This window comes from Garra rufa, chromosome 11, assembly GCF_049309525.1.
Source record: "Garra rufa chromosome 11, GarRuf1.0, whole genome shotgun sequence".
NCBI lineage: Eukaryota > Metazoa > Chordata > Actinopteri > Cypriniformes > Cyprinidae > Garra > Garra rufa.
This window is the reverse complement of record NC_133371.1, coordinates 41,188,294-41,216,248: the sequence shown is the minus strand read 5'-3', so window position 1 is coordinate 41,216,248 and position 27,955 is coordinate 41,188,294. Positions and strand designations below refer to the sequence as shown.

General features: G+C 31.4%; 2 protein-coding genes across 20 annotated transcripts in view; both read left to right on the top strand.

The window, feature by feature from the left end:
• c2cd5 (C2 calcium dependent domain containing 5) overlaps positions 1-11,022 on the top strand; it is a 41,458-nt gene extending 30,436 nt beyond the window's left edge. For 11 of the 18 annotated variants that reach the window (XM_073850005.1, XM_073850000.1, XM_073849995.1 and 8 more), the window contains 9 exons: positions 502-600; positions 737-826; positions 1,855-1,942; positions 2,025-2,111; positions 3,408-3,443; positions 3,772-3,873; positions 6,935-7,128; positions 9,118-9,264; positions 10,075-11,022. In XM_073850005.1, coding sequence (XP_073706106.1) covers positions 502-600; positions 737-826; positions 1,855-1,942; positions 2,025-2,111; positions 3,408-3,443; positions 3,772-3,873; positions 6,935-7,128; positions 9,118-9,264; positions 10,075-10,200 — 969 coding nt within the window. In that variant the 3' untranslated portion in view covers positions 10,201-11,022. The remainder of the gene's footprint in view (positions 1-501; positions 601-736; positions 827-1,854; positions 1,943-2,024; positions 2,112-3,407; positions 3,444-3,771; positions 3,874-6,934; positions 7,129-9,117; positions 9,265-10,074) is intronic. The other 7 variants (XM_073850006.1, XM_073849992.1, XM_073850008.1 and 4 more) reach the window with 5 other exon arrangements.
• A 2,076-nt stretch (positions 11,023-13,098) lies between these two features.
• The window catches only part of lmf2a (lipase maturation factor 2a), a 16,916-nt gene continuing 2,059 nt past the window's right edge, over positions 13,099-27,955 (top strand). Inside the window, exons 1-14 of one of the 2 annotated variants that reach the window (XM_073850112.1) lie at positions 13,099-13,317; positions 14,603-14,856; positions 16,164-16,192; positions 16,430-16,620; positions 18,374-18,552; positions 18,637-18,775; positions 20,600-20,734; positions 20,804-20,909; positions 21,004-21,100; positions 22,769-22,951; positions 24,300-24,468; positions 24,574-24,685; positions 25,072-25,180; positions 26,741-27,012. In XM_073850112.1, coding sequence (XP_073706213.1) covers positions 13,224-13,317; positions 14,603-14,856; positions 16,164-16,192; positions 16,430-16,620; positions 18,374-18,552; positions 18,637-18,775; positions 20,600-20,734; positions 20,804-20,909; positions 21,004-21,100; positions 22,769-22,951; positions 24,300-24,468; positions 24,574-24,685; positions 25,072-25,180; positions 26,741-26,746 — 1,803 coding nt within the window. In that variant the 5' untranslated portion in view covers positions 13,099-13,223 and the 3' untranslated portion in view covers positions 26,747-27,012. Of the gene's footprint in view, positions 13,318-14,602; positions 14,857-16,163; positions 16,193-16,429; positions 16,621-18,373; positions 18,553-18,636; positions 18,776-20,599; positions 20,735-20,803; positions 20,910-21,003; positions 21,101-22,768; positions 22,952-24,299; positions 24,469-24,573; positions 24,686-25,071; positions 25,181-26,740; positions 27,013-27,955 lie in introns of those variants that run through there. The other variant, XM_073850111.1, reaches the window with a different exon arrangement.

Below are 27,955 nucleotides of genomic sequence, written 5' to 3'. Positions count from 1 at the left end.
TGAATATGTTTGAGAGATTTTCACTCTGGGAAAAACTGATTTATTGTCTCTATATGAGTTTATGCACAATTTTTTTTTTCTTCTTTAGTATTTTTGTCTTGTTTTCTAGTATAAGTATCTAAAAGATCTTAAACCAGGATGCATTTACTGGACAAGTAAACTTACTTAAGATATTATGTCTTGTTTTCAAAAAAAAAAACTACCCAAATTTTGTTAGTTTTTGCTTAAAACAAGCAAAAATATCTGTCAATGGGGTGAGAAAAATTATCTTAAATCAAAGGCTAAACAATTTTATTTTTCTTGCCCCATTGGCAGACATTTTTGCTTCTTTTAGGCAAAAACTAACAAAATTTGGGTAATTTTTTTCAGAAAACAAGACATTTTTTAAGTATTTTTACTTGTAAAGTAAATGCCTCCTGATTCAAGAATTCTTAGATATTTATTTTTGTAGTGTTTGAGCTTATCATTGTTTGGTGTGTAATCAAACATATTTTTCTTCAGATGTTTACCTCCGTGAGGGTCTTCCGCCTTAACAACATGAACTTAACCAATCAGAGCCTGAATAAGATTTTCAGTGACCTGTGCGAGAATCTGCTAAAGGTGAACACATTTTTCCAATTTTCTGATCTATTTTTATCCATTTTTTTTTTTCAAGAGTACAATCATGGTTTGATATGGATCAGCTAAGCAAAATGATATCACTGCTCTAACTGGTATATGTATGTGTTTTCTCTAGAGTTTGTACTTCAAACTGCGGTCGATGGTCCCCTGTTGTCTTTGTCACTTGAACTTCACCGTGGCCATACCTGAAGATGAGCTCATACAGGTGAGAACACACCTGACCTTACTTCCAGAATTGTTAAATATGTTATCAAAGGATTACTCCACTTCCAAAATAAAAAATTCCTGATAATTTACTCACACCAATGTCATCCAAGATGGTCATGTCTTTCTTTCTTCAGTCGCAAAGAAATTACATTTTTTGAGGAAAACATTCCAGCATTTCTCTCCATATAGTGGACTTCAATGGTACTTGATGGATTAAAGGTTAAAAATGCAGTTTCAGTGCAGCTTCAAAGGGATCTACACAATCCCAGCCGAGGAATACGAGTCTTACCTAGTGAAACGATTGGTTATTTTCTGAAAAAAATTACAATTTATATACATTTTAACCTCAAATGCTCATTTTGTGCACTCTGGTTCAATACAATTAGGGTATGTCAAGAAACTCCCATCTCATTTTCTCCTTCAATGTAAAATTGTCCTACATCGCTGCAGAAGTACCAACCCAGTGTTTACAAAGTGAACGTCCAAAGATGATCAAACGCCCTTTACAAAAAAGGCAGTATAATTTTGAAGTTGAAAGAGAAAATGAGTTTTTTTCGACATACCCTAACTGTCTTAAACCTGAGTGCACAGAGCACACATGCGCATCGCAGAGGTAGACAAGACAAGCATTTGTGGTTAGAAAGTGTATAATTATAAGACCCTTATTCCTTAAATGGGATTGTGTAGAGCCCTTTGAAGCTGAAATTGAAACTGCATTATTAATACACTGAGCACAATTGAAGTCCACTATATGGAGAAAGATCCTGGAATGTTTTCCTCAAAAAACGTAATTTCTTTGCGACTGAAGAAAGACAGACATGAATATCTTAGATGACATGGGGTGAGTAAATTATCAGGAAATTTTTATTCTGCAAGTGGAGTAATCCTTCAAACATTCAGTTTGTGATCTTATTACTTTTAAACGACAAAAGAGAAAGAATGGAGCAAACAGAAAGGTCTGTTTAGATTCATTCTCATTCTTTTACCTGTGTCCCACATGATTGGTCAGTGTTGTTGATTTGGCAGGTGGCAGTGACAGCTGTGGCAATGAGCTTTGACAAAGAACAACCTTTGGAGAATGGCAAACAAAGTAGGGAAAAGACACTGATAAAGTGTAAGCATGTGCTTTATGTGCAGTATGTGTATGTAACACACCTTTTTTGAAGAAAATCCTCAATGTTGATTGCCCTTCGCAGCCATAACAGAAAATGACGAGCAGCTTCAGTTCAATCTGGAGCTCAATGCTGAAACATCTTCTCCAAATCCTCTCAGCTCCCCCAAAGGTAAGCCGTGGTGAATCCTGACATTAAACTGACCCGATGTCCCATACAGTTCTGTATAGCTCTTTAAATATTGGCTAACATAAATATTCTTTTATGTTAGTGCTAGATGCACTATCATAGCTCATTAAAACTAAAATAAAATACATTTTAGTTACGTGAAATAAAATAAATAATTTTTTCTGTCTAGTTCTCATTTTCAAGTTTAATTTTATGTACTATAATAACTAAAGCACTAATAAATAATAAAAACTATATAGACATATAGTATACAAAGTAAAAAAAAATGTCAAAGGCAACTAATTTACTAAACTTTAGTATTAAAATGAAAACAGAAAATATAAAAATAAATTAACATTCAAAATATAAAAAAAAAACTAACATTATGCTAAAACAACACTGGGTAAATAATGGTCTATATCTTAAAATTAGCACAAAATCAAGTATCCAATATTGGTCAATACTTATGAATAAAAAAATAATATAATGAATATTGGTGACAACTGTAACAGTGACAGTTTTTTGTGCATACGTTTCTTGAACCAAAATAATACATTTTTATTTGAAAAAATATACATTTTTGAACGTTTTTAAACAGTAAGACTTTTTGTTTTTTTAAAAAGTCTCTTCTGCTCAACAAGCCTGCATTTAATCCAAAATTCTGCAAAACCAGTAAAAGGCTGAAATATTTTACTATTTAAAATTACGGTTTTATATTTGAATATGTTTCAAAATGTAATTAAAATTTCAGCATCATTACTCCTTCAAAAATCATTCTAATATGCTGATTTGCTGTTCAAGAAACATGAATTTTTTTAGATTCTTGATCCAAAGATCAGCATCTATCTGAAATAAAAAGCTTCTGTAACATTATACACGCTACCATTAAAAAAATACAAAAAACATATATATATATAATTTTTATTTATTTTTTTTGGTTGGAAAGAAATTATAGAAATTAAATTTCTATTTCAGATAAATGCTTTTCTTCTGAACTATTCATCAAAGAAACCTGAAAAAATCTACTCATGGTTTTTTTTAGCAGTAAATCAGAATATTAGAATGATTTCTGAAGGATCATGTGACTGGAGTAAAGATGCAAAAAATTCAGCTTTGAAATCACAGGAATAAATTTCCTTTCGAAATATATTCAAATCGAAAACAGTTTCATTAAATAGTAAAAATATTTCAAAAATTTACTGTTTTTGCTGTACTTTGAATCAAATAAATGCAGACTTGGTGAGCAGAAGAAAAATCTTCGTAGTGTAAAAACATTGGTTTCCTGTGTGTGTGTCTCAGGTCTATCCGAGGTCGGCAGCCATCCGTCAGCCAGAGGTCAGTACCTGATCCGTTCCTATAAGCTTTGGAGGCAGAAGGGTGTTTTTTTTTCCTTTTGATTTCTACTCCTTTTGTGTGTGACAGTTTGGAGTGCTGCAGCACAGACCCCAGCATCATCCATTTTACCCCTTTTTTTCATTTTTTTTCTTTCTTTCTTTCTGTGTCTCGTTTCCTCTTCTCTTTGTCCCTCTGTTGTGTGTCGTCGTGTCTATGTACTTGTCCGCGGGATTTGTGACCGCATGTGCACATATTTCTGTGTGTGCGTGTGTGTTTGTGTCTATCTGTGTTTGTCTGAATGTCTGTCTATATACGTGTGTGTGTCCAGCCCCCTCAGTTGATTACAGTTCCTTTGCAGACAGATGCAGTTCCTGGATAGAGCAGCTTAAACTGAAAGCTCACACCATAAGACGCGGATCGGTTAAAACAAGTAGGAGTACACGCAAACTCGCTTACACAAACACATACACAATCACATAGACCCTAGTTGGAGTAGTCTGCATATGTAAGATTACATTTTTTACACTTTCTTGGTGTACATTATTCCAAATTCCACTAAAAAAATAATAATAATGGAACATATTATAATAATATTTTTTGGAAAACACTAGAAATTTGATGTTTTTATGTATTTTCACTAGTTAAATGAAGACTATTTTACAGCGCTGCATGACAAATTGTCTTCTAACCCTCATAGCCTTATATTCATTAAAAATCAAATGTCAAATTTGAAATGCTATCTACTCTGACTACAGTCTATACTCCTACATGAATCCTTACACACACATACACACATTACACATGTCCTGCATCTAAAAGTGGACGAGTCTTGCTGCTATACGCCGATCCGATCAAACTTGATTGACAGAGTGTGAAAGTTGAGGTTGAGTCCTAGTTAGGAACCAAGATGAAGACTGCCATTCTTTCTGTTGTGCCTCAGTGATTTCATATTTGAGCTTGTTGATGTGATGAGTATGAATAAAACACAGGCCAACTCTGTCATGGGCTAATTTAAAGTCATATGTGATGCATTAATGCCTCATATGTATGGCTTTACAGGTTGAACAGTCTAGGGTTGGGCATTATAGCTAAAAACAACAACAAAAAAATCATAATTTATCTCAATATTTATGTAAACGCTATGAATTTGACAAGTCAAAAGCCACAGAAATCAAAAAGATTTTTTTAGTTTTCAACTAAATGAACACAAAAATGATAAAGAATCTTATTTAATAATATACATTTCTGTGAACCTTTATATCAGAGCATTCTTGCAGGCTTGGAAAACCTGGGAACTTTGAAAACCATGATTTCCTTGTCTGTAAAAGTCACAGAAATGTTTATCATTTACATTTTAAATAATACTAATATTCTTAAAATTAATTAATAGTAATAAAAAAAGACTTGAGAAAAATGTATTAAAAAAGAAAATACTGTTATTACTATTGTTATTATTAAACATTAATATTCCTGTCATTTAATGGTCATGCTTTGTCCAGTTATGCTATTATTGTCAATATTTTATTGACATTAACTGAAATGAAAGTTATTATTGTTATATTTTGAATATTAATACATTTAATTAAAATGTTAAATAATATAATCTAAACAGTCATTAAATGGTCATGGCTATTTCTAAATTTGCCCTAAATTATGTTATGCTCCATTATAAGTTACTTATTACTTAAACTTACTTGTCACTCAGTTACTTATTACTTATTATTATCAATAATTATATTAATATATAATAATATATTAAACTGAATATTAAAAGTTTGTAATAGTAATCCAATTAAAATAACACATAGACAAACTTATATGCATATATCATAATAGTACTTTATTACTGATATTATGTATACTGATATTAAAAATGTAATACTAATGCTTTTAAAATATTTATATTTTAAAAATATTACTAATATTCTAATTAATTTGAATGAATAGTAATGAAAATTACAAATATATATATATATTATTTGAATTAAATATTAATATATATTTCAAAATATTATTGCTATGAAATATTTAAAATATTTAAATAATAATATTAAATTAATTGCAAGTATTAACATTAATAATATAATATAGATATGTTATGTTATGCTTCATTGTGATTTTTTGAAGTTACTTTTTGTGAGTGTGAATTTTATAACAGAAATGTGCTGATTATTATTATCATCAATAATAATATTAATATATAATAAAAAATTGAACTGAATATTAAATGTTTATATAACAAATGCAATTTGAATTGTGTGTGTGTGTGTGTGTGTGTGTGTATATATATATATATATATATATATATATATATATATAATAAGTTACATAATAATTATTATTGATGTTTAATTTTTGAAATATTCTATTAAAATACGTGAATATTTTAATAATATATCATTAATTTTAATTTTTAATAGGAATGAAAATTACAAAAATATTATTTTAATTTAATATTAATATTAGATATTTCATAATATTGCTATGGAATATTTAGAATATTTAATAATATTAAAATTAAATTAATTGCAAGTATTAACATTAATAATTTAGAAATGTTATATTAGGTTATGCTCCATTCTGAAATATTTTTTGGAGTAAAAGTTAGTTTTTGTGAATAATTTTTATAAAATACTTTTAATGACTTTACTTTGTTTAACAACTTATGTAAAAATTATGAACGTTCATTAATGAGAAAATGTGGAAACCCTGAAAACAACACAGTATTATTTGCATACAGATTATTTTTACTGAAACATGAAAAATGACAAATGGAGACTTCTGAATGTTTCTAAATCAAATTGTTGGATTTTAATTAAATTTTTTTTTTTTTGGAGAGTTTAAACTGATTCATATAAATGAATAGAACAGAACTGATTCTAATCTGTTGAATCACAACATTACCTTCATAAAATTATTTCAGTGTTTGCTACGTTGCTTTATAGTATGCCGTCAACAAAAAATCACACTAGTATTGGATATATCGCCCAGCCCTAATTCAGCCCACTGACAGATAGTTTGAGCAATGTTTGGGAGCTGCATGCGCATTAGCGCTCTGTGCAACAGTTGTGATGCAGCGTTATGAATGATGTATTACAGCTTTGAGATTTCCAGCTCTTTCACACTCTTGATGGGAAAAAGTGTCCTCCCTCCTCAAAGCTCATCATCCTGTGATTTATCAAGGCTGACTGAACAAGCGTGCATTTATTCTTTCTCTCCTCCTCTGTCTCTGTATTTGCATGCTGTTTATTTGCATGGTGCGGTGCTGTTGCTTTGCTTTGGTCACATGCCGCTGATCTGCAACACACAAATGTGCACACGTCCCTTTTCCTCGGTCACACTATGTTTGTCTTGTCACATTCGTTGGTCTTGTACAGCGCCCTCTGAAGGCCATGTCTGGTATTTTCCCACCCCCCTCTTTCTTTTCTCTATTCTCTTTCTCTCGACCCCTCTCTCTCTGTCTCTCTCTCTCTCTTTCTTACTTTCAACAGCATCATCGATGGAGAAAGCCAGCCCGCTGCCCGAAGGTCGCTCTCGTTCTCTTCGGTCCAATCGCTCCTACTCAGGCAGTACTGTGGCAGTGGTCAAAATGACCCCGCTTTCTTTCATTCCTGGAGCTAAGATCATCAAGTACCTCGGCATCATCAACATGTTCTTCATTAGAGAGACCACCTCACTCAGAGAGGTAGCAGTTTCACTGATTTTACATAAATCCCCATTCAGACTTATTCATGTCACACACATCAAGAAATGTGCTTATTATTATTATTATTATTATTATTAAATACATAATAATAAATAAACTGAATATTAAATAGTTATAATAGTAATGAAATTAAAATAAAAAACAATAATAAATATTGATTTTTAGTTTTTTGTAATATTAATGCTATTTAAAAAATAAAACATTTTTAATAGTAATATTTCAATTAAGTAGAATTATTCATAGTAATGACAATTACAAAAAAGTTACTTTAATTTATTGTTAATATTTGGTGCTTCATATAATTGCTATGAAATGTTTAAAATATTAAAAAAAGAATAATAAATTAATTGGAAGTATTAACATTAATAGTATAGAAGTTATTGTTATTAGAAATAGTTTAATAATAAGGTTAAATAAATTAAACTGAATTTTAAATGTTTATAAATAAATAACAGATATATAATATAAATAGTAATAAGTTACATAATAATATTATTGATGTTTAATTTTGTAATATGACATTTTTAATAATATTAATAATATTCAAATTAATTAGAATTACTAATAGTAATGAAAATTACAAAAAAATATATTTAATAGTAATATTAGATATTTCATAATATTATTTCTATGAAATATCTAAAATACAGAAATAATAACATTAATACTATATAAATTATTGTTTTTATTACTATTCATAGTTTAATAATATAAAACATTTAACAGAATTTAAAATGTTTATAATATTAGTGCAATTAAAATAAAATAGCAGATTAGATATAATATTAATACTAATAACAATATAATAATGTTATATAATAAGTATTTTTGAAGTTTAATTTGTGTAATATTAATGCCATAAAAAATAAACATTTAATTATTAATATTCAAAACAGCTAGAATTGTTAATAAATTATAAAATATTACTTTAATATTAATATTAGATATTTCATAATATTATTGCTGTGAAATATTTTAAATATTTAAATATTAAATTAATTATAAGTATTAACATTAATAGTATAGAAATTATTACTATTAATAGTTTAATAATAATTAAATTCAACAATTTTTAAATGCTTATAATAATAATAATAATAATGCAATTAAAATGAAATAACAGATTATACATATATATAATTTTAATAGTAATAATAGGTTATATAATAAGTATGGTTGAAGTTGAATTTTTGTAATATTAATGCTAATAAAAAATATTTCTAATATTAATAAGATTCAAAATAATTTTAATTATTAATACTAGTAAAAATGACAAAACTATTGTTTTAATTTAATATTATATATTTTATAATATTATTGCTATGAAATATATTAGAAAATTTTAAATAATATTAAATTAGTTAATTATTAACATTAATTGTGAAATGGTAAAAAATGATATATAGTATGTATATGTGTGTATATATATATATATATATATATATATATATATATATATATATATATATATATATATATATATATATATAGTAATAACAATAATAATGTTATATATAACTAATGATATGTAATAATGATATCAAAAAGTAAAGATTTTTAAGGATATTCAAATTAATTAGAATTATTAATAGTAATGAAAATTACAAAAAGTATTATTTTAAATTAATATGAATATTAGATATTTTATAATATTGGTATGAAATATTTAAAACATTTTAATATTAAATTGAGTAGAAGTAATAACATTCATTTATTGAAATTATTATTACTATTATTAGTTTAATAATATTAAATATTTGTGTATGCTATTACATGTTTTATTAATGATGTAATATGATTTTTTTTTTTACAATTAATTACAATTGTTAACATTAATGAAAATACTGGTATTACTATATATTATTGTTGTAAATTATTATCATTACTTTGAATAGTAATCATTAAATGAATGTATTCTTGGTAGTAGTATTATTTATTATTATTGTGATTTTTTTTCTTGTGTTTAAGGAGGGAGGTGTGAGTGGCTTTCTGCATACGTTTATTGCTGAAGTATTTGCGATGGTTCGCGCCCACGTGGCTGCTCTTGGAGGAAATGCTGTCGTCTCCTACAGCATGAAGGAGTGTGTGTTCATGGAGAACCCTAACAAGAACCAGGTTAATACATACACAGTCACACACACTCATACACACTGATTATGTTTATCACTTATGCTCACTGTTGGGGGCAACGCATTACAAGTAACGCAAGTTATGTAATAATATTACTTTTCCAAATAACTGGTTAATTGACAAGGAAATATCTGAGTTACTTTTTCAAATAAGTAATGCCAGTTACTTTTCCCCCTTATTTATTGATTAAAAACTCTCCTGTCCCCATGTTGAGAGAAATTGAGTAAGATATTACTTTAGTTCTAGAATAAATGTGAACATGCATCAATTCATCTCATTCACTAAAAAAACCGACACAGTATTCCTCAAAATTATTAAAAACAGTTAAATTCAACGCAAACCTGCAATACTTAAATGTTAAATAATACAAATATCCTTTATGTATTTAATTCCATTTTATTATTTTACCGAGGACTCTGCTGCTGACCTTTGATGATCCAGTTCATCCATACTAATAAGCAAAAGATAATCTAACATTTGTTTTCCCTTTTTTGGTATTGCTGAAGAGTTTACATTTTTTCTTTTGCACTCTACTGTACAGACGTGAATTTACTTTTCTCTAAGCCTCTTGGTGTGAAAAGGCTTTTACATTTGCCAGAAATAGAACTTTTTATATTAAAAACAAACAAGCAAGCCCTGCCCAGATTTAAAAAGTAATGCATTGTTTTCCATAAAAAGTAACTAAGTAACGTAACTAGTTACTTTTTTCGAGAGTAACTCAACATTGTAATGCATTACTTTTGAAAAGTAACTTTCCCCAACACTGCTTATGCTCATGTTGTATGTTTTTCACAGGCGCAGTGCCTAATCAACGTCAGTGGAGACGCTGTTATTTTTGTCAGAGAATCTGAACTGGAATCGACTTCGGTACAACCACAGTCAGCCACCCCACAGACCTCCAACGGTGGGGAAGGAACGTGAAATCACATGCACACATTGACAAACTCTCAAGTAAACTAGTCTTACCATTGAACCATGCCCTTTCAAGCAGCGTCATGCTAAAATCTACCAACCAAATCTCCGAAAAGAACAAAATTCTAAACCCGATTGGTTCGTTCTCTAAAGTGTCATATTTTAGATCCATCAAATGGCCAATATTTTGTTTTATTTCAGACTAATGTTTTAAAATCCCTCCGTCAGAAGCCTTTCAGAAAGGCGGTCTGCCATGTTTCAATATGTTGGCCATTGTTGTTCACATTCCATGTTGTCCATATGTGGCGGAGGCAGCTACCAAATTCAAAAGGTCTATACAATTTGTCTTTGATTGTATACATGTGTCAACGACTCTCTAAATGGCCATGTTTTGTATTTAAACAAAGAAATAAACTACTGATGCACTCGCACGGACATCCACTTCAGGATTTTAAATACTGGTTTTGAATAAGACACTTCCTGTCATGTCCTACTGATCTCATGTCAAATGCTGGAACGTTTGTTTGCATTCATGTGCCACATTGTATGCTTTTTTTTAAACATCATAATGTTTTGGTCGGACTTCTGCAAGGCCGGTTTGGTTCTCTTGCATGTGCAATGCCAGTTAATCATTAAGAGAAAGATATTTTAAAGCAGAGTTGTCATTCACCATGGACTGACACTTGAATGTACAGATGACGGGTCTGGATATGAGGTAGACAACTCTGCTCATGTTTTGACTGACTTTTAATGCTATTATTTTGTATATGTGTTTGCCTGAGGACAAATCAAAGTTGCACATTAATAAGAATAAAACTATTATTGCTCTGATTTGTTTAGTCGTACAATTTTTTTTCCTTTTTTTTTGTTCTTCAACGAGCTCTCTTCTGCTCATCAAGCTTGCATTTATTTGATCCAAAATACAGCAAAAGTAGTTATATTGTGAAATATTTTTACTATTTAAAATTACTGCTTTCTATTTGAATATGTTTTAAAATGTAATTCCTTTGATCATAGCAACATTTTCAGCATCATTACTCCAGTCTTTAGTGTCACTGATTTGCTGTTCAAGAAACATTATTATTATTAATATTTAAAAAGGTTGAGTAATTTTTTTTGGGGGGAGGGGGGGGATTCTTTGATGAATAGAAAGATCAACTATCAGCGTTTATCTAAAAAAAAAAAAAAGTATGTTTTTTTTAACATTATGCACTATACCATTCAAAAGCTTGTGGTCAGTATCATTTAAAAAAAAAAATTTAAGAAATTAGTTATTTTATTTAGCAAGGTTGCTTTAAGTCGATCAAAAGTGATGACAGACATTTATAATGTTACAAAAGATTTCTATTTCAGATAAATGCTGTTCTTGTGAACTTTCTATTCATCAAAGACCTGAAAAAATTCTACTCTGCTGTTTTTAACGTAATAAATGTTATATTGAGCAAGAAATTAGAATATTAGAATGAAGGATTGTGTGGCTGGAGTAATGATGCTAAATTTCAGCTTTAAAATCAGAAATAAATTATATTTAAAAAATACATTCAAATATAATACGGCTATTTTAAATAGTAAAAATATTTGAAGATTTATAAGAGACTCCTTTAAAGAAACATTTAAAATCTTACTGTCCAAAACTTAATTTTTATTTCTCTTTTATCAGATACAGCATCGAAGTCAAGACGACACTAAATAATTATTCCAATCTAAACCGCTAGTAGTCGCCAGACATTAAAAATGCATTTCCTAATTCAGAGCTCTACGTGTCTGCGCCATAATTTGACGTATGCGTATACACCAGTATTTAAAAAATCTCCACAAAAGTCTCCAAACTTATAACAAATGAAACGATCTTTTAAAAGCATAAAAATAATTACAAAAAAATAAATAAAATAAAAATATCCGAGCGTGGCAGAAATCATTGAATCCTACTATGGCGAGGGCTTTGCTCATAAATAGTAATTAGGTCCAGGTAAGCACGCAACCAACTTAATATTCATTAGCCGAGTACTAGCCAATCGGCTGCTCTCATGGACTAGCATCTACTGACGTAATACATATTCATGAAAAGTCAAACGCTGCGTCCCAATTCGCCTACTTATACTATGCCCTAAAAGTATGTACTCTTTTTGTGAAGAAAAAGTACATGCTTTTGAGTATGTAGCAGAATAGTAGGCAAGCTTGGGACATACTACTTCGCTCTGTTGCTTAGTTACCTGAATCCTGTCACTGTTTAAACTGCCCTGTAAGTTAATATCATCTACAATTCGTTTAATTTGATTAATTTGTATTAAAGAGAAATGAAGAGTAACTTTCTTTTATGAGTCTTTCATGCCGAGAACTCTGCTCGTGTTTGCATAATGATGCATTTAAAAGTTAATGACCAAACCTATCATTATAAAAGTTCATAATGTTACTGCACATGAAATATACCGTGGATAACATTAAATACATATTCTATTAGGTTACAGATTGATTATTTATCACTTAAACTCCATTCTCTGCCTGTCCGTTGGTCGCGCGTATCCGCCATGTTTGTAGTTTTTTTTATCACTTTTTATGCGTGTTTGTAGTTCTAACCGAATCCTCGTTCACCGCGCAACGTGTTGTGGGCAATATTAGCCGTTAGAGTGTGCATTGATCCGCACTTCGAATTCTGAAGTTAAGTGGTACACCATCCAGAAATCTTTGGAATACTTTTTTTAAACATACTACGATTTGGGACATACTAATTCTATTTTCGAATACTATTTAGGACGGATAGTATTCGAATTGGGACGCAGTTTTCGTCTAACGTCCACTTATCAACGTACACCAGTCAGCCAATCAAATTCACTTCCCCGAGCAGAACCTAATTAATATCCATGAGCCCAGTCTTCGCCATAGTAGGATTTGGTTGGCAAAACAGCGCGCTTCTGTGTTCCTGCACGTCAGACGTGTCGCTCAGTCAGTCTTGTGCATTCAAACCTCCCTGATCTCCATCTTGAGGAGATTCCAGCTCCATCTGTTTCCTTTAGGAGTTTCCAGAACGAAAAATGGGAGAAATAAGGCTGCCGAGGCACATGTTCCTGTGGTGCATGTCGGCTATTTATATGTTTGCCTTCGCGTCTCTTTACGTGCAGATTCCAGGTGAGCTTGTCAAGATTTATTTAACTTCTGCGTGCAGAAAGAGTTTATCTGACTCGTGCTGTAAAATCTTTTAGACCCACATTTTCAAATGGACATATTCATCTGTGAGTACAGTAGGTAATAGTTCAAAATCTACAGGATGTTTATTCCTTTCGCGGTGTAAGGATAGAGTACCAGAGATTAAAATATTTTAAAGTACCCATATTAAATATGCCTTGCAGATCTGTCTGTGCAAAACATCTCACATTAGATTAGAACATGTTGACGCCTGTTTAGAAACATCCAGGCTATAAAATCAGAGGTGCTATGTTAAAATCTGGGACAGATTTTTACAGCCTTTCACTCAAGAGGAAATGCATTTCATATATGCATATCCAAAATAACAGCGTTATTTTAGTTTTTATATCATAGCATTAAACGAGTAGTTCACTTTCAGAACACAAATTTACAGATAATGTACTCACCCCCTTGTCATCCAAGATGTTCATGACTTTCTTTCTTCAGTCGTAAAGAAATTGTGTTTTTTGAGGAAAACATTTCAGGATTTCTCTCCACAAAATGGACTTCTATGGTGCCCCAGAGTTTGAACTTCCAAAATGCAACTTCAAATGGCTCTAAACGATCACAGCTGAGGAAAGAAGGGTCTTATCTAACAAAATAGTTTATTTTCTTAAAGAAAGTACAATTTTTATACTTTTTATCCTCAAAAGGACGGCAAGAAAAGCATTTGAGATTAAAAAGTATATAAGTTGTAAATTTTTTTAGAAAATAACCAATCGTTTCGCTAGATTAGACCCTTCTTCCTCGGCTGCGACCATTTAGAGCTCTTTAAAGCTGCATTTAAACTGCATTTTGGAAGTTCAAACTCAGGGGCACCATAGAAGTCCATTATATGGAGAGAAATCCTGAAATGTTTTCCTTAGAAAACACCATTTTTTTTTTACGACTGAAGAAAGAAAGGCATGAACATCTTGGATGACAAGGGGTTGAGTACATTATCTGTAAATTTTTGTTCTGAATGTGAACTACTCCTTTAACATATAGCGTGTTTTTAGCCATTTACCAGGGTATTTATATATTTTTTTTTAAAGATAAATGCATGATGTAAATTCCATGTTTTATGAATATGGTAATTATTCAGTAGTCCAAAAGTCTGGAAATAAAGTTTTAGAATTCTGAAAAGATACTGTATGACTGTAAATTAATCACATTTCATATTCTGCCATATATTTTATTTCAAAAAGCATTTTGTGGCAATGACTTTGTGAGTTATCTCTGTCTTCAGGTCTGTATGGGAATGAGGGTGTGCTGCCGGCACGGTGGCAGCTGCGGGTGTCTGGGAAGAGTATTGTGGAGCAGCTGAAGGATTCTCCCACCCTGCTGTGGTTCAGTCCTCGTCTGGGTTTGGACACGCAGCAGTGCATGGAGCTGCTGAGTCTGACCGGAGCTCTGCTCAGTTTTATGACTCTGGCTTTGCCGGTGCTCAGAGACTGCAGAGTTTTCCTGGTGCTCTGGATACTGTATCTGTCCCTCTACCAGGTACAGACTGACCAATATGCAGATTCGGTTTTACTGGCTGATAACTGTGGCTGACAGCAAAACAAACAAACAGAAATGAGTATCTGGAAAAAAACTCTAGGGTTTGATTTTAGATTTCATACAGAGAACAACAGACACCTGGTGTCAAATTATTAGATGATGCTGATAATCTCAATAATGGCCAAATTAGTCAGATTAATCAGACTTTAGTGATGGCCTGCTTATTAATTATGTACTTGATATTGCAACATTATTTGATATTTTGCCAATGAACAAAAAAGTTATAAGTGTATATATATATATATATATATATATATATATATATATATATATATATATATATATAACTATAGTTAAATATATGTAATATTTATTTTTATTACACACAATTTTTAAATATTGATGAATATATTTTTACATATTTGCATTATACATTACTTTTTAATTACATATTTTTAATGGATTTTAAGATTTCATACCAGGTTTATTTAAAGTAATTTAGTCTTAATTGCTATCTGTATTATGCCATTTATAAAATATTTTGTAAAATAGTATTATTTATTATGGAATATAATGTAGTATATTCATAAGTTATATTTAAACTGTATTTTACGTAAAAAGTAATATACAATTCTAAAAAGAAAAAAAATATATAATTACAACTGTTTTGTATCAATTTATATATAAAATATGTAATATAGCATATAATATATTTTTGTTAATGTATACATTTTATTTTATATTATAATTTTTATTTAACTAAAGTTAAGTCTCAATTGCTATCTTTAAACTTGTTTCATATATAAAATATTTTATAATGTTGCATCTAATTTAGTAACATGCATAATACTAAAAATGTAATGTAAAAAAAATGTGTGTGTGTGTGTGTGTGTGTGTACATAAAAAAATCATTAGAATATTAAGAAAATAAGATATTTTGTAAATGTCCTACAGTAAATATATCAAAACTTATTTTTTTGATTAGTAATATACATTGCTAAAAACTTAATTTGGACAACTTTAAAGCTGATTTTTCTCAATATTTTGAGATTTGTATTTTTATTATTTTCACCCTCAGATTCCAGATTTTCAAATAGTTGTATCTCAGCTAAAAATTGTCCTAACAAACCATACATCAAAAGAAAGCTTATGTATTAAACTTTATTTTAGTATATCCGACTTGCTGTTTACCTAAAAAAAAACGTAATGATGGCTGATACTGGTCACAAATACTACTTATCAAGAGTAAAATGTGATTTTATAAGTTAATGTAAAAGGCACTAATCCAGTGCTTCTTGTTTCTGTAGGTGGGGCAGGTCTTTTTATACTTTCAATGGTGAGTATTAGAAGTTACACTGATTCATAAATGTTCTTATTCCCTAAATTATGTCCGTTATATAAGAGTCTATGGCTTTGTTTAACTGCTTTATAACCGTAGCAACAAAACACTCTTGACTTCGAGTGTGTTATTTACAGTAGTCACACGTGTGTTAATCTGCTTTCATAACACATGAAATTACTTCAGTACATCAGAAGCCAAAATTCGAATGTGTGTCAAACATGTTGATCTCAGGGACAGCCTCTTGCTGGAGATGGGCTTCCTGGCCATTCTCATCGCTCCCATTAAAATGCTGTGGTCTTCAAAGGTGCGTCTGCATGACAACGTGACTTTCTGGCTGGTGCGCTGGCTGTTGTTTCGCCTGATGTTTGCGTCAGGTGTTGTCAAACTGACCAGCCGCTGTCCCACCTGGTGGGGCCTGACAGGTGAGGAGTAGAATATATCCGAGTAAATATGTTCTGGATTGCTACTGAAAGGATCAGAATATCATATTAATAATTATATAAATTATGACAGTGTTTTAGTGCCTTTTTGTAATCTATGATTATGAGATAAAGTTGTAATATTTCCAGAATAAAGTCAAAATTACGAGAAAAAAGTTGAAATATTACGAGAATAAAGTCAAACTATTGCGAAAATTCAGTCAAAATTGCAGGAATATAGTCAAAATTATGAGATTTAAGTTGAAATGTTTGGAGAATAAAGTGGAAATGTTATGAGAATAAAAGCAAAATTAAAATAATTAATCCATAGCTATTCAAGATTAAAGTTATTATATTTTGAGAGTATGTTCTAGCCTATTGTTGCAGGCAAAAATGGCCTGTATTGGGAGCACCGAGAGATATTCCAAATTCTGTTTTCAAAATCTGTTAGTTTTATAGCAAAATACAAACAACATGTCTATTACAATGTGTTTTTTGCGCTCTTTAATGTGGCATGACAGGTCGTTATATTCGCTTCATTTTAAGCAGCATTTCAATCAGTCATCTTTCCGATTACAAAGAGACATTAGTTTCATTCAATTGGGCTTTACCGGGTTTTTTTTTTTCCATTCCTTCTGATATTCCTTTACATTTATATCGTGCTATAACATAAAGAGGAAAAATCTTGAAACATTTCTAAACATTTTGACTTAAAATATAACTATTCTCATAGTTTTGGATTTTTTTTTTTTTTTTATTCTTTAACATGGCACTAAAATGCAGTCAAAATAAATAAACTATTTATTATTATTATTGTTTTTCTTTTGGTATTTTAATCGGTAGCCTTAAATTTATTTTCCATATTTTTCTTTAATTATTAAACCCTATAAAAAGTTTTGACAGTGTTGCCTGTATGCATGTATTGCTGCTTTTGTGCCTGAAAAGAAAATATACACTGCTGTTCAAAAGTTTGAGATCAGTAAGATTTTTAGTGTTTTTTTAATGGAGTCTCTTATGCTCATCAAGGTCAAAACAGTAATATTGTGAAATATTATTGCAATTTCTAATATTGGGTTCCTATTTTAATATACTTTAAAATATATTTTTTTCCTGTGACTCCAGTCTTCTGTGTCACATGATCCTTCAGAAATCATTCTAATATACTGATTAATTATCAGTTTTGAAACTTTTATACTGCTTAATATTTATTTTTTCTTTGATAAATAAAAGGTTAAGAAGAACAGCATTTATTCATAATAGAAATCTTTTCTAACAGTATAAGTCTTACTAACACTTATTATCCATTTAATGCATCCTTGCTGAATACATTTTTTTTTTTTTAAAACAAAAAATAATATTTATTAAAATAATCCTGAAAAAGTATCACAGGTCCCAAAAATATTAAGCAGCACAACTGTTTCCAACTTTGATTATAAATCGGCATATTAAATTGATTTCTGAAGGATCATGAGACACTGAAGACTGGATCAATGATGCTGAAAATTCAGCTTTGCTTCACAGGTATGAATAAATTAAATAATAAGTAATTAAAATGAAAAACTGTTTTTTTACATTGCAACAATATTTCACAAAATTACCGTTTTTTTTAATAGATACAGCCTTGATGAACATAAGAAACTTATTTTAGAAAACATTAAAAGTCTTACTGATCCCCAATTTTTGAATGGTAATGTACACATCAAATTATTAATGTCAGTTCACTGTCAAACACTATATTCTGGTATTGTCTCATCAGCTTTGACCTATCACTATGAAACCCAGTGTATTCCGACCCCACTGGCCTGGTTTGCTCATCAGCTGCCGGTGTGGTTCCAGAAGCTCAGTGTGGTGGGAACGTATGTTATCGAGATCGCTATTCCCTTTACGTTCTTCAGCCCCATACGAAGACACAGGCTCGTCGCCTTCTACATGCAGGTAAGCAAGCATGTGTGTATTTGATGAAAAATAGAGAAGCTGCAATGAATTTGTGCATTAATGTGACATCTTGGTGTTTTGCAGATCCTGTTACAGGTTTGTATCATCCTGTCTGGGAATTATAACTTCTTTAATATTCTCACCATCACCTTGTGCCTGTCGCTTCTGGATGACCAGCATGTGAACTTCTGGCTGCGAAGACCGACGCCAAAGACTGAGAGCAGTACGGACACACATTACACTAAGATGTTTTTTAAAGAAGTCTCTTATGGTGCGTTCACACCGGACACGACTTGCGTGGAAAAAACGCGCTATTCGCGCATAGTTGAACGCTTGAACATTTGAGTTTACTCGCGCCATTCGCGCGGAAAAATTCGCGTCATTCGCGCGTGACATTTTCTTCACAACAGACGCAAATTCGCGTCATGGGTGGGGCTTCTGCCACTCGTCAGCGGGAAAGTAGTTAAATAGGTGAATGAGCTCAATTTGCCAGCTTTAGCTTGCTTGTAGTCTCAATATGTATGTATATGTAGGTCAAATTGAGTAAAGAGCGTTTTTTAAAACTAACAAGATTGTCCGAACTCTTCACTCACTTTCTTCCTAGCCAAATCCTTTTTATTCCTGTTTCTACAAAAGTCCAAAGATGTATCGTCCAGCTCCGAGTAACCACAGACAGCAACGGTGATTTTGTCCTCCATTGTTGTTTCGGATTTCTGCCTCCGTCACTACTAGAGCAAGCTCCTGATTGGTTAACGCGGCGCGGATTTTCGCCAAAGTTCAGATTTTTGAACTCGCGCAAATGGCGCGGCAATCGCTTGAAACGCTCAATGCGCGCCGCTTCATTCGCGCGTTTCGCGCCGCAGGATGGCTATTCGCGTCTTTGCATTGACTTAAAATGTAAATCACTCGCGCTTGCCGCTTCATTCGCGTCCGGTGTGAATGCACCTTTATACTCACCAAGACTGCATTTATTTGGGTCATCGGATGCCCATTTCCACAAGTTCAAATGATTTTAGGGTCTTAATGAAAAGTCTCTAATATTCTTTGGTACAAAATTCTCAATAGTAGTTTAAAAAAACACCCATTTTACCTTGTCAAAATCAGCTCTGCAAAATTTCAGCTCATTTTATCGCATGGGCCCTTTAAATGCAAATGAGCTCTGCTTGCCCCGCTAATCTCTCAGATGTGGGATTATGAGCCGTAATGTTTACTTTAGCCGCGTTTAGCTGCATTTAGCTACGTTTAAGGGCAAAACTTGCCAACAAGCCCATTATTAACAAAGGCCATTTGCAAAGATACAAAAAAAAAACCTTATACTCACTTCTGCTGTGGGAGAAGCTGCATCACGAATGTTTCACACGAACATAGATGCATATGTAGATCGGGATCGGCGCTTTCCTTTTAAAAACGAGTAACGTTGTCCTCTGCGTCTTCAGTGGCTCAGATATCGGGAGTAAATGACGACTGCTATGTTCATTATTACATCCAATAACAGAACACCTCAATTGCTCAGTAATCTTCCTCTGCACCTGAGTCACACAATGGCGATCAGAGTCTGACTGTTTGAGCTCAATGAGGGCAGCTCTAAGGTAAAACGTTCATGTCAATTAACTGTGTTTCATCACAACGCTGAGACTGACCTGATTTTAAAAAAGGGATATAACTTTAAAAGGTTAAAAAAAATGCCACTGGGTGGATTTTTATCATTGTAGGCTGGTTGTGTACTCAAACTGCCAACACACATTAATGATCAAACAACATGTAAAAGTTAGTTTTGCACCCGATGACCCCTTTAAAAGTGCAGTAAAAATGTCAAATAATATTCAAATTTTAATGAACTGTTTCTTGCAAATGTTGATTTGCTGCTCAAGACAAAAAAAGTATTATTTATTTTGCTGCCCCCTTTTTTTTTTTTTTTTTTTTTTTTTTTTTTTGCTGTTTTTAAATACTACATGATGATGGAAACATATAATGTGCCCTGTTATGACAAGATGTGAAAGCCAGGTCCAGATGGCAATGACACGTTCTTTTTATTGTTATTTTCCAGCATCGTTACAGACTCTCTTTTCTGGAGTGGCTTTAATGTTAGAGATCGGCACATATGCTGTGCTTGGCTACTGGACTGTCAAATACTTTGAGCTGCAGGTGGACTGGGAAAAGAAGAGTGTCTCCTCCAAAACAGGTGAAGCTCTTGACTTGTCTTATTCAGTTCATTTGTCATTCAGTGCGATTAATCTGTTTGTTTCCTCAGCATTTACGTATTTTGAGTTCAACGGCTTTCTGAAAACCGTCACGGTGCCCAGTATCCAAATTGGTGTCCTATCTCTTACGTGGGAAATAATTTCTTCCATGTTTAAGTGAGTGTTGTTAGTTAGTTCACATACTGTATGATTTGTTGGCTCAGTATGTCCATTGGATGGCGTCCTGGTAGAACAAATGTTTATGTTTCAGGTGTGCGTGTGTGAGAGGAGTGTTGTGGCGTCTCTGGAGTACAATCCAGTGGGCTGTTATGGCTGCGGCTACAGTCTCCATGTTTGCCATTAGTTTGGTCAGTGAACGTCATGTTTGTGCTATTTTAGTGTTATTAATATGCTTTTATAGTATTTATTAATATTTTGAACTAGCTTTTTTATATTTTCTGTTTTCAGAAAATTCAGTTTGTTTTTGTTTTTAGTTGTTTTAGCAAGGATCCTTTAAATTGATCAAAAGTGATGATTAAAACATTTAAATATTACGAAAGATTTCTATTTCAGATAAATGCTGTTCTTCTGAACTTTCTATTCATAAAAATGGAAAAATGTAGCTCTGTTTTCAACATAATAATAATAATAATAATAAATGTTTTTTGAGCAGCAAATCAGAATATTAGAATGATTTCTGAAGAATAATGTGACTACAGTAATGATGCTAAAAAACAGCTTTGAAATCACAGGAATAAATTACATTTTAAAATATATTCAAATAGAAAACTGTTATTTTAAATAGTAAAAATATTTCAACACTGTTTTTGCTATACTTTGGATTAAAAAAAAAATTCCAGGCTTGGAAAAGCCTTTTTAAAAAACTTTAAAATCTTAATGTCCAAGAAATGTCACTGGTAGTGTATATAAAAAAAAAGTTAAAAATAAAATAAAATAAAATAAAATGGAATCGAATAAAATTGTAACAAGTTTATTTAGTTTTAGTTAAAGTAAATGCTTATTTTCAGCTTTAGTATTGCAAAATAATCTAAATAAAAATTTAGAATTTTGCCTGTAATAAAATACATATTTTTTTATATTTCATTTAATGCTTATTTTAGTTTTATTTAACAATAACAGCACTATGTTTGTTTGTGTGTCCTTACAGGAATAGTTCACCCCAAAATAAAAAGACAGCATTTTGTCACCTGCATGTTGTTCAACTTGTCTGATGAGTTAAATAGCAGTTAATAATTAATAATAAACTATAAATTAAAAATTTGTAGTTTTTCAAAAAAACTGGATGGTGACAAAACATAAAAAATGGACCAAAAAAGTATTCCATACATCTTTCAAGTCTCAAGACTGGTTTTGTGGTCCAGGGTCACATATTAAGTCGCTGGGGTATATTTGTAGCAATAGCCAAAAATACATTGCATGGGTCAAAATTTTCGATTTTTCTTTTATGCCAAAAATCATTGAGAAATTAAGTAAAGTTCATATTCCATGAAGATTTTTTGTAAAATTCCTACTGTAAACATATCAGAATGTAATTTTTGATTTGTAATATGCATTAAGAACCTAATTTGGACAACTTTAAAGGTGATTTTCTCAGTCTTTTTGATTTTTTTGCATCCTCAGATTTCTGATTTCAAATAGATGTATCTCGGCCAAATATTGTCCTATCCTAACAAACCATACATCAATAGAAAGCTTATTTATTGAGCTTTCATATGATGTATAAATCTCAGTTTTGTCAAATTTAACCTTATGACTGGTTTTGTGGTCCAGGGTCACATATATGGTCTTCTCAAAACATACAGTAGCTCTTATAAGTAAGCTCTTAAGTAATTACTGAAAATCTTGCCTTCCAAAATGTTTTTGAATCAAAATTTCATTCTTGCTTCTACATGTTCGATACACACAAGAACTTCATTGTGTACATAAGTATAGTGCACAGAATTCTAATTTTTTGAATGAGATGTCCCTTTAAGTTATTTAAAAATAATGAGACTAATAAAGAAGTGTGTGTGCAGGTTCCCTACACCTACATTGAGTATGACGCCAACAGTAACCTCTGGCCTGGGATCCGGAGAGCTTTTGAGGTTACCGACCGTTACCAGCTGGTCAACTCGTACGGATTATTCCGGAGGATGACCGGGGTCGGAGGTCGTCCAGAAGTGGTGATTGAGGGCAGTATGGATCGCAACACATGGACGGTCAGTAAACACTTATTTGAGGAAACGCGTAGTTTTTCAAATTACAGTATAAAGAATATAAAATCATATAAAGTCTAAAAGGTCTAAATATGGAATAGAAACTAAAACGTTGTAGGTTCAAACATCAAATCAATGAAATATCAACTGACCATGATTCTATGTGGCAAGCAGCCCTTAAATTGCAAAAGTATGTTCAGAATAACTGTTAAACTGTTAAAGAAAAAAATTAAAAGAAACCAGAAAAAATTGTACTGGTGCTGTTTTCAACATAATAATAGTACATATTTTTTGAGAGCAGCAAATCAGAATATTAGAATGATTTCTGAAGGTTCATGTGACTGGAGTAATGATGCTGACAATTTATCTTTGATAACAGGGATCAATTACTTATATATATACACACACACACACACACACACACACACACACACACATATATATATATATATATATATATATATATATATATTTATTTATTTATTTATATATTTATATGAATGAATGAATGAATGAATGAATGAATGAATGCAGGCTTGGTGGGCAGAAGAGACTTCTAAATTTTACACACTAAACATTTTACTTTTCAAAAACTCAGGGTGTCCGTGGGTCCTTAAAGTCTTAAAATGTCTTAGATTCAGATTCAAATTTTGGTCACATTACCGCTAAAATATCTTTGGTCTGATGGACCTAATGGCTGTTTACAGTCATTGGACCGAACAAAGATTCCCCCAAACATTTCTTGTTTGTAAATTCATAAATGTATTTAAAACTTTAATCTTCTAACATTATTTATATATTATTTATTGCACTTGTAATTTTGCAGTGTAAACTATTAAATCTGCCTGGTAACAGCCCTATAGAATTTGTTGAATTGTAATAATTTGAAATGAAAGGTGATGCATACATTTAAAAAATTTGAGTAAATAGGCCTTTATAAAGGTAAATAAAAAAATATGCTGATTTAAGTATGTTAAAGTTGAACACTGATGAAAACATTGCTTATACAAATATTTTTTGGTGTGGAATATTGTCTGCTGATGTGGAAAGTTCACTGTATATTGTAGTAATATCATTAATGGCATTTTAGTCTTTTTACATTAATCACATTAAATATTACATATAAAGTATGTATGCAATATAATGCGTATTTCCATTACAGGTTTAGGTCTTAAACTTCATATAAGGTGGTATTAAAAAGGTAGTGTAGCTACATTTACACCCAACCAAATAGTTTATTATTAATTGAATTGAAAAATGAGAAGAACTAGTCAATGTAAACGTATCTACTGAAACTCTAAATATATATGATTGTGGTCAGTAACTGTTTGGTGTTTTTATATTTCTACAGGAGATTGAGTTCATGTATAAGCCAGGGAACATGAGCACAGCGCCCCCTGTGGTGACTCCGCACCAGCCCAGGCTGGACTGGCAGATGTGGTTTGCTGCTCTGGGGCCGCACACACAGAGCCCCTGGTTCAGCAGCCTCCTTCACAGACTCCTGCAGGGCAAACGAGACGGTGAGTGCATTCATGAGATTTGAATGTGTCCAGTGCATCAGTCTGAACAAGATGCAGTACAGAATGCAGTGTTTTATACTATAATTTAATGTGTGTGTTTTGCAGTGATCAGACTCATTCAGACAGATGAGTCTCAGTATCCGTTCAGCAAGCAGCCTCCTGCGTACCTCCGAGCTCATCGCTACAAATACTGGTTCAGCGAACCCAAAGAGGATGGGTGTGTGCATGTTTATTTATTTTATTTATTTATTAATTTTGAGTATTTAGATTTTAATATTTTACTTGTTTTTTTTTTTTTTTTTTTTATGAATTTTTACAAAAAAAATCTTGTTTTTTAAAAATGAAAAATGTTGCCATGCTGAAATAAATTTTTTTTTTAAATTTTTATTTATTAGTTTTAATTTATTTAATTATAGTTATTTTATCAGTTAGACTAAACAAAAAGGTGGAAAGCTGTCTGTTTTTAAAGTTTTTATTATATTATTTTTATAAATATATCTTTTTTTTTTTTTTTGGGCCAAAATAACATTTACATCTAGCTTCATTGGTTGAATTTTCTGTCTTTATAACTTGGTTGTACTGGATTTGTTTGTGTGTGTTTAGGTCATATCCACAGCGATGGTGGAGACGGGTGTACGTGGAAGAGTTCTATCCCATGGTGCAACTTGGTGACTCTTACCTTGAACAGATGCTGGGACAGCATGGTTTAAAGGTAAGAAAGAAGTCTGCTGTCAAAAGTGAAAGTTTAATTAAATTGGGACACATTTTGAATGTCAATAACCTCAGAGGAGAACAAACAGACCTGAAGTTCACCGTCTGTTATCTGTAGGGTAGTTTGATTCAGCAAACAGTGTTTTTGAATCATTTTCATTGAACTTGCACAAAGCATAGATAAAAACAGATGTATTTAATAGCTAACATCCAGAGACACTTTGTGTTTAAGTTGTTTGTTATTTATGGAAAGATGATATTTTGAGAAGGATCAAACTTTGTTGCTTTTTTGTGATGTTAATATATTCGGTGTGAATATGAGTGAAGATATGCAGACAACATTTTGTCCACTTTTTTGTAATGTTTAATAAAAATGCACAGACACAAGACTCAGTGTTTGAAAAGATTTAACTATTTTGCTAGTTGTTTTATAGGCTAGTACCTCACAATTTAGAGTAGAATGAATTATATGTTCAGTGTATATAGTTCATTTTTATAAAAATATAAAAATTGTCATTAAAAAAACAGTTTGCTGTATTGTTTTTAGGGCTGCACAATTTGACAAATTGTGATTATATTTCAATATGGTTGTAATAAAAAAATTATAAAATTAAAAATTAAAATGACTCAATTTAAAAACAATAAGAAATATTACTATTGTAATATTTTACTGTAAAATAAAATTTGAAAAAGAAATATCATAATAAATCACAATTGTTTATTTATTTTTGATTAATCGTGGCCTTATGCAAATACTTTACTTTGAATTATAAAATTCAATATATTAATAACAATAAATACGTGAATACATAGGATAAAATTAGTGGGTATTAAAAAGTTATTTCCTTCATAGTTGTTGCTGTAAACAGAATAATTGTTTCTGATATATATAGATATAAAGTATAAAAGTATAAAGTTATTTGTTTATTATTATTATTATTATTATTATTATTTCATCATTTTATATATATATATATATATATATATATATATATATATATATATATGTATATGTATATGTTGTTGAAAATTTAGGTATTATAAATGTCAGTACTATCCATTGCTACTTCCTAGTTGTTGGTGTTAGCGGAATAATAATTGTTTTCGTCAGTATATTTTATATAAAATATGTATAAAAAAAATATTTAAGAATTTCAGGTATTCTAAATGTTATTACTATCCATTGCTATGATGTTTTTGGTGCTTGCTCACAAATGGACCATAAGGTTTATTTTTCTTTTGAAATTGATGTATGGTTTGTTAGGATACGACAGTATTTGACCGAGATACAGCCATTTAACAAATCTGCAATCTGAGAGTGCTAAAATAGTCTAAATATTGAGAAAATTGCCTTTAAAGTTGTCCAAAATAAGTTCTTAGCAATGCATATTACTGTTCAAAAATTAAGTTTTATAATTTATGGTAGTTGGCTATTGCTACAAATATACCGGTGCTACTTGCAGCTGTTTTTGTGGTCCAGGGTAGCATATGTTGATTTAAAGAAGAGTTAATGGTCTTTTTTGTGTTAAAGAGCATCTATATTCTCCCTTTCATCCGTCAGGAATAAACTCCTCCAAGACGCAGCTCGAATGCATGGCTCCCGCAGTTCTTGCGTCATGTTGGTGAACATGCACGTGAGATGCCAGCTCCTCTCCTGCTTTGGACTCTCTTCAGCTCGCTGCAACCGTGTGTCTCCTCAACTCTCTGCGATCACGTTCACATCATCAGCAACGCGAATCGCTCCAAAACAAACACGCAGATAAACTGGCCGCAGAGGAACACGCTACAATGTGACGGAAGAGGACAAGAAGAAACATGAAGAGGAGGATGAAGATGATGCAGAGGAAGATGGAAAAGAGCAGAAAGAAGATGCAATGAGTGAAGAAGAACAGGAAGGAGAATTGAGGAGGAAGAGACACAGAGGAAACAGAAGAGGACTGCCTCAGGAAAAGGAAGTGAGATTTTTTCAATAATCGTCTGTGGCTTTAAATGAAACTCTGGACTTTAATACCAGCTCAGGGTAATGACATCTACCCCAAACATCAGAACTTAAAGCTTCGTTGTGTCAAAACATTGATTTTTCTCTGTTTTCACAGCAGTTTTGTGAGAGAGAGTAGGCAGTGTAGTGACACATTCACGATTCCCAGTATTTTCCTGGATTTATCCGGCAGTTTAGTTCAGCTAAACCTGATTGAAGGGCCACACTGCAAAACAAGGGATTTTGTTGTATGGCTTTCGATTGCTCTGACAGGTAAATGCAAAACAAGGTAGGTTATGGTTTTTCCCAGCGTGCACTAACTGCTTGCAAACGCCCAGGATAACTTCCACCATGGGACCTAAAATAACTAAAAATCTACATTCAAATGCACATACTGGGCCGCATTAAACAGAAAAGTGAGATTTGTTTGTAAAATTATTCTTACAGAAATGACACTTTAATGCACTAAAATACCAAATACTGTGCCTTACGCTATACCAAGAGTAACAGAGAAATCTAGGTATCAGAAAATATATCATTTTAAATGTTTTTCATCTTTGACTGTCATCTTGTATACAGTAGAAATGGTTTATCAGACTGTAGATGGTTATGTTCTGTGATATTTGTATATTGTGTTGTATTGTAATACCATATTTGACCACTGTGATGTAGTATTGCATTTATATTGTGTTAATATGACTGAAGATGCACCAAAAAAAGAACACTTGGCTTTAATGTTTTGTAATATTTTTAATAAACAGAGAAAAATATACACTGACACAAGCACCATTATTTCCA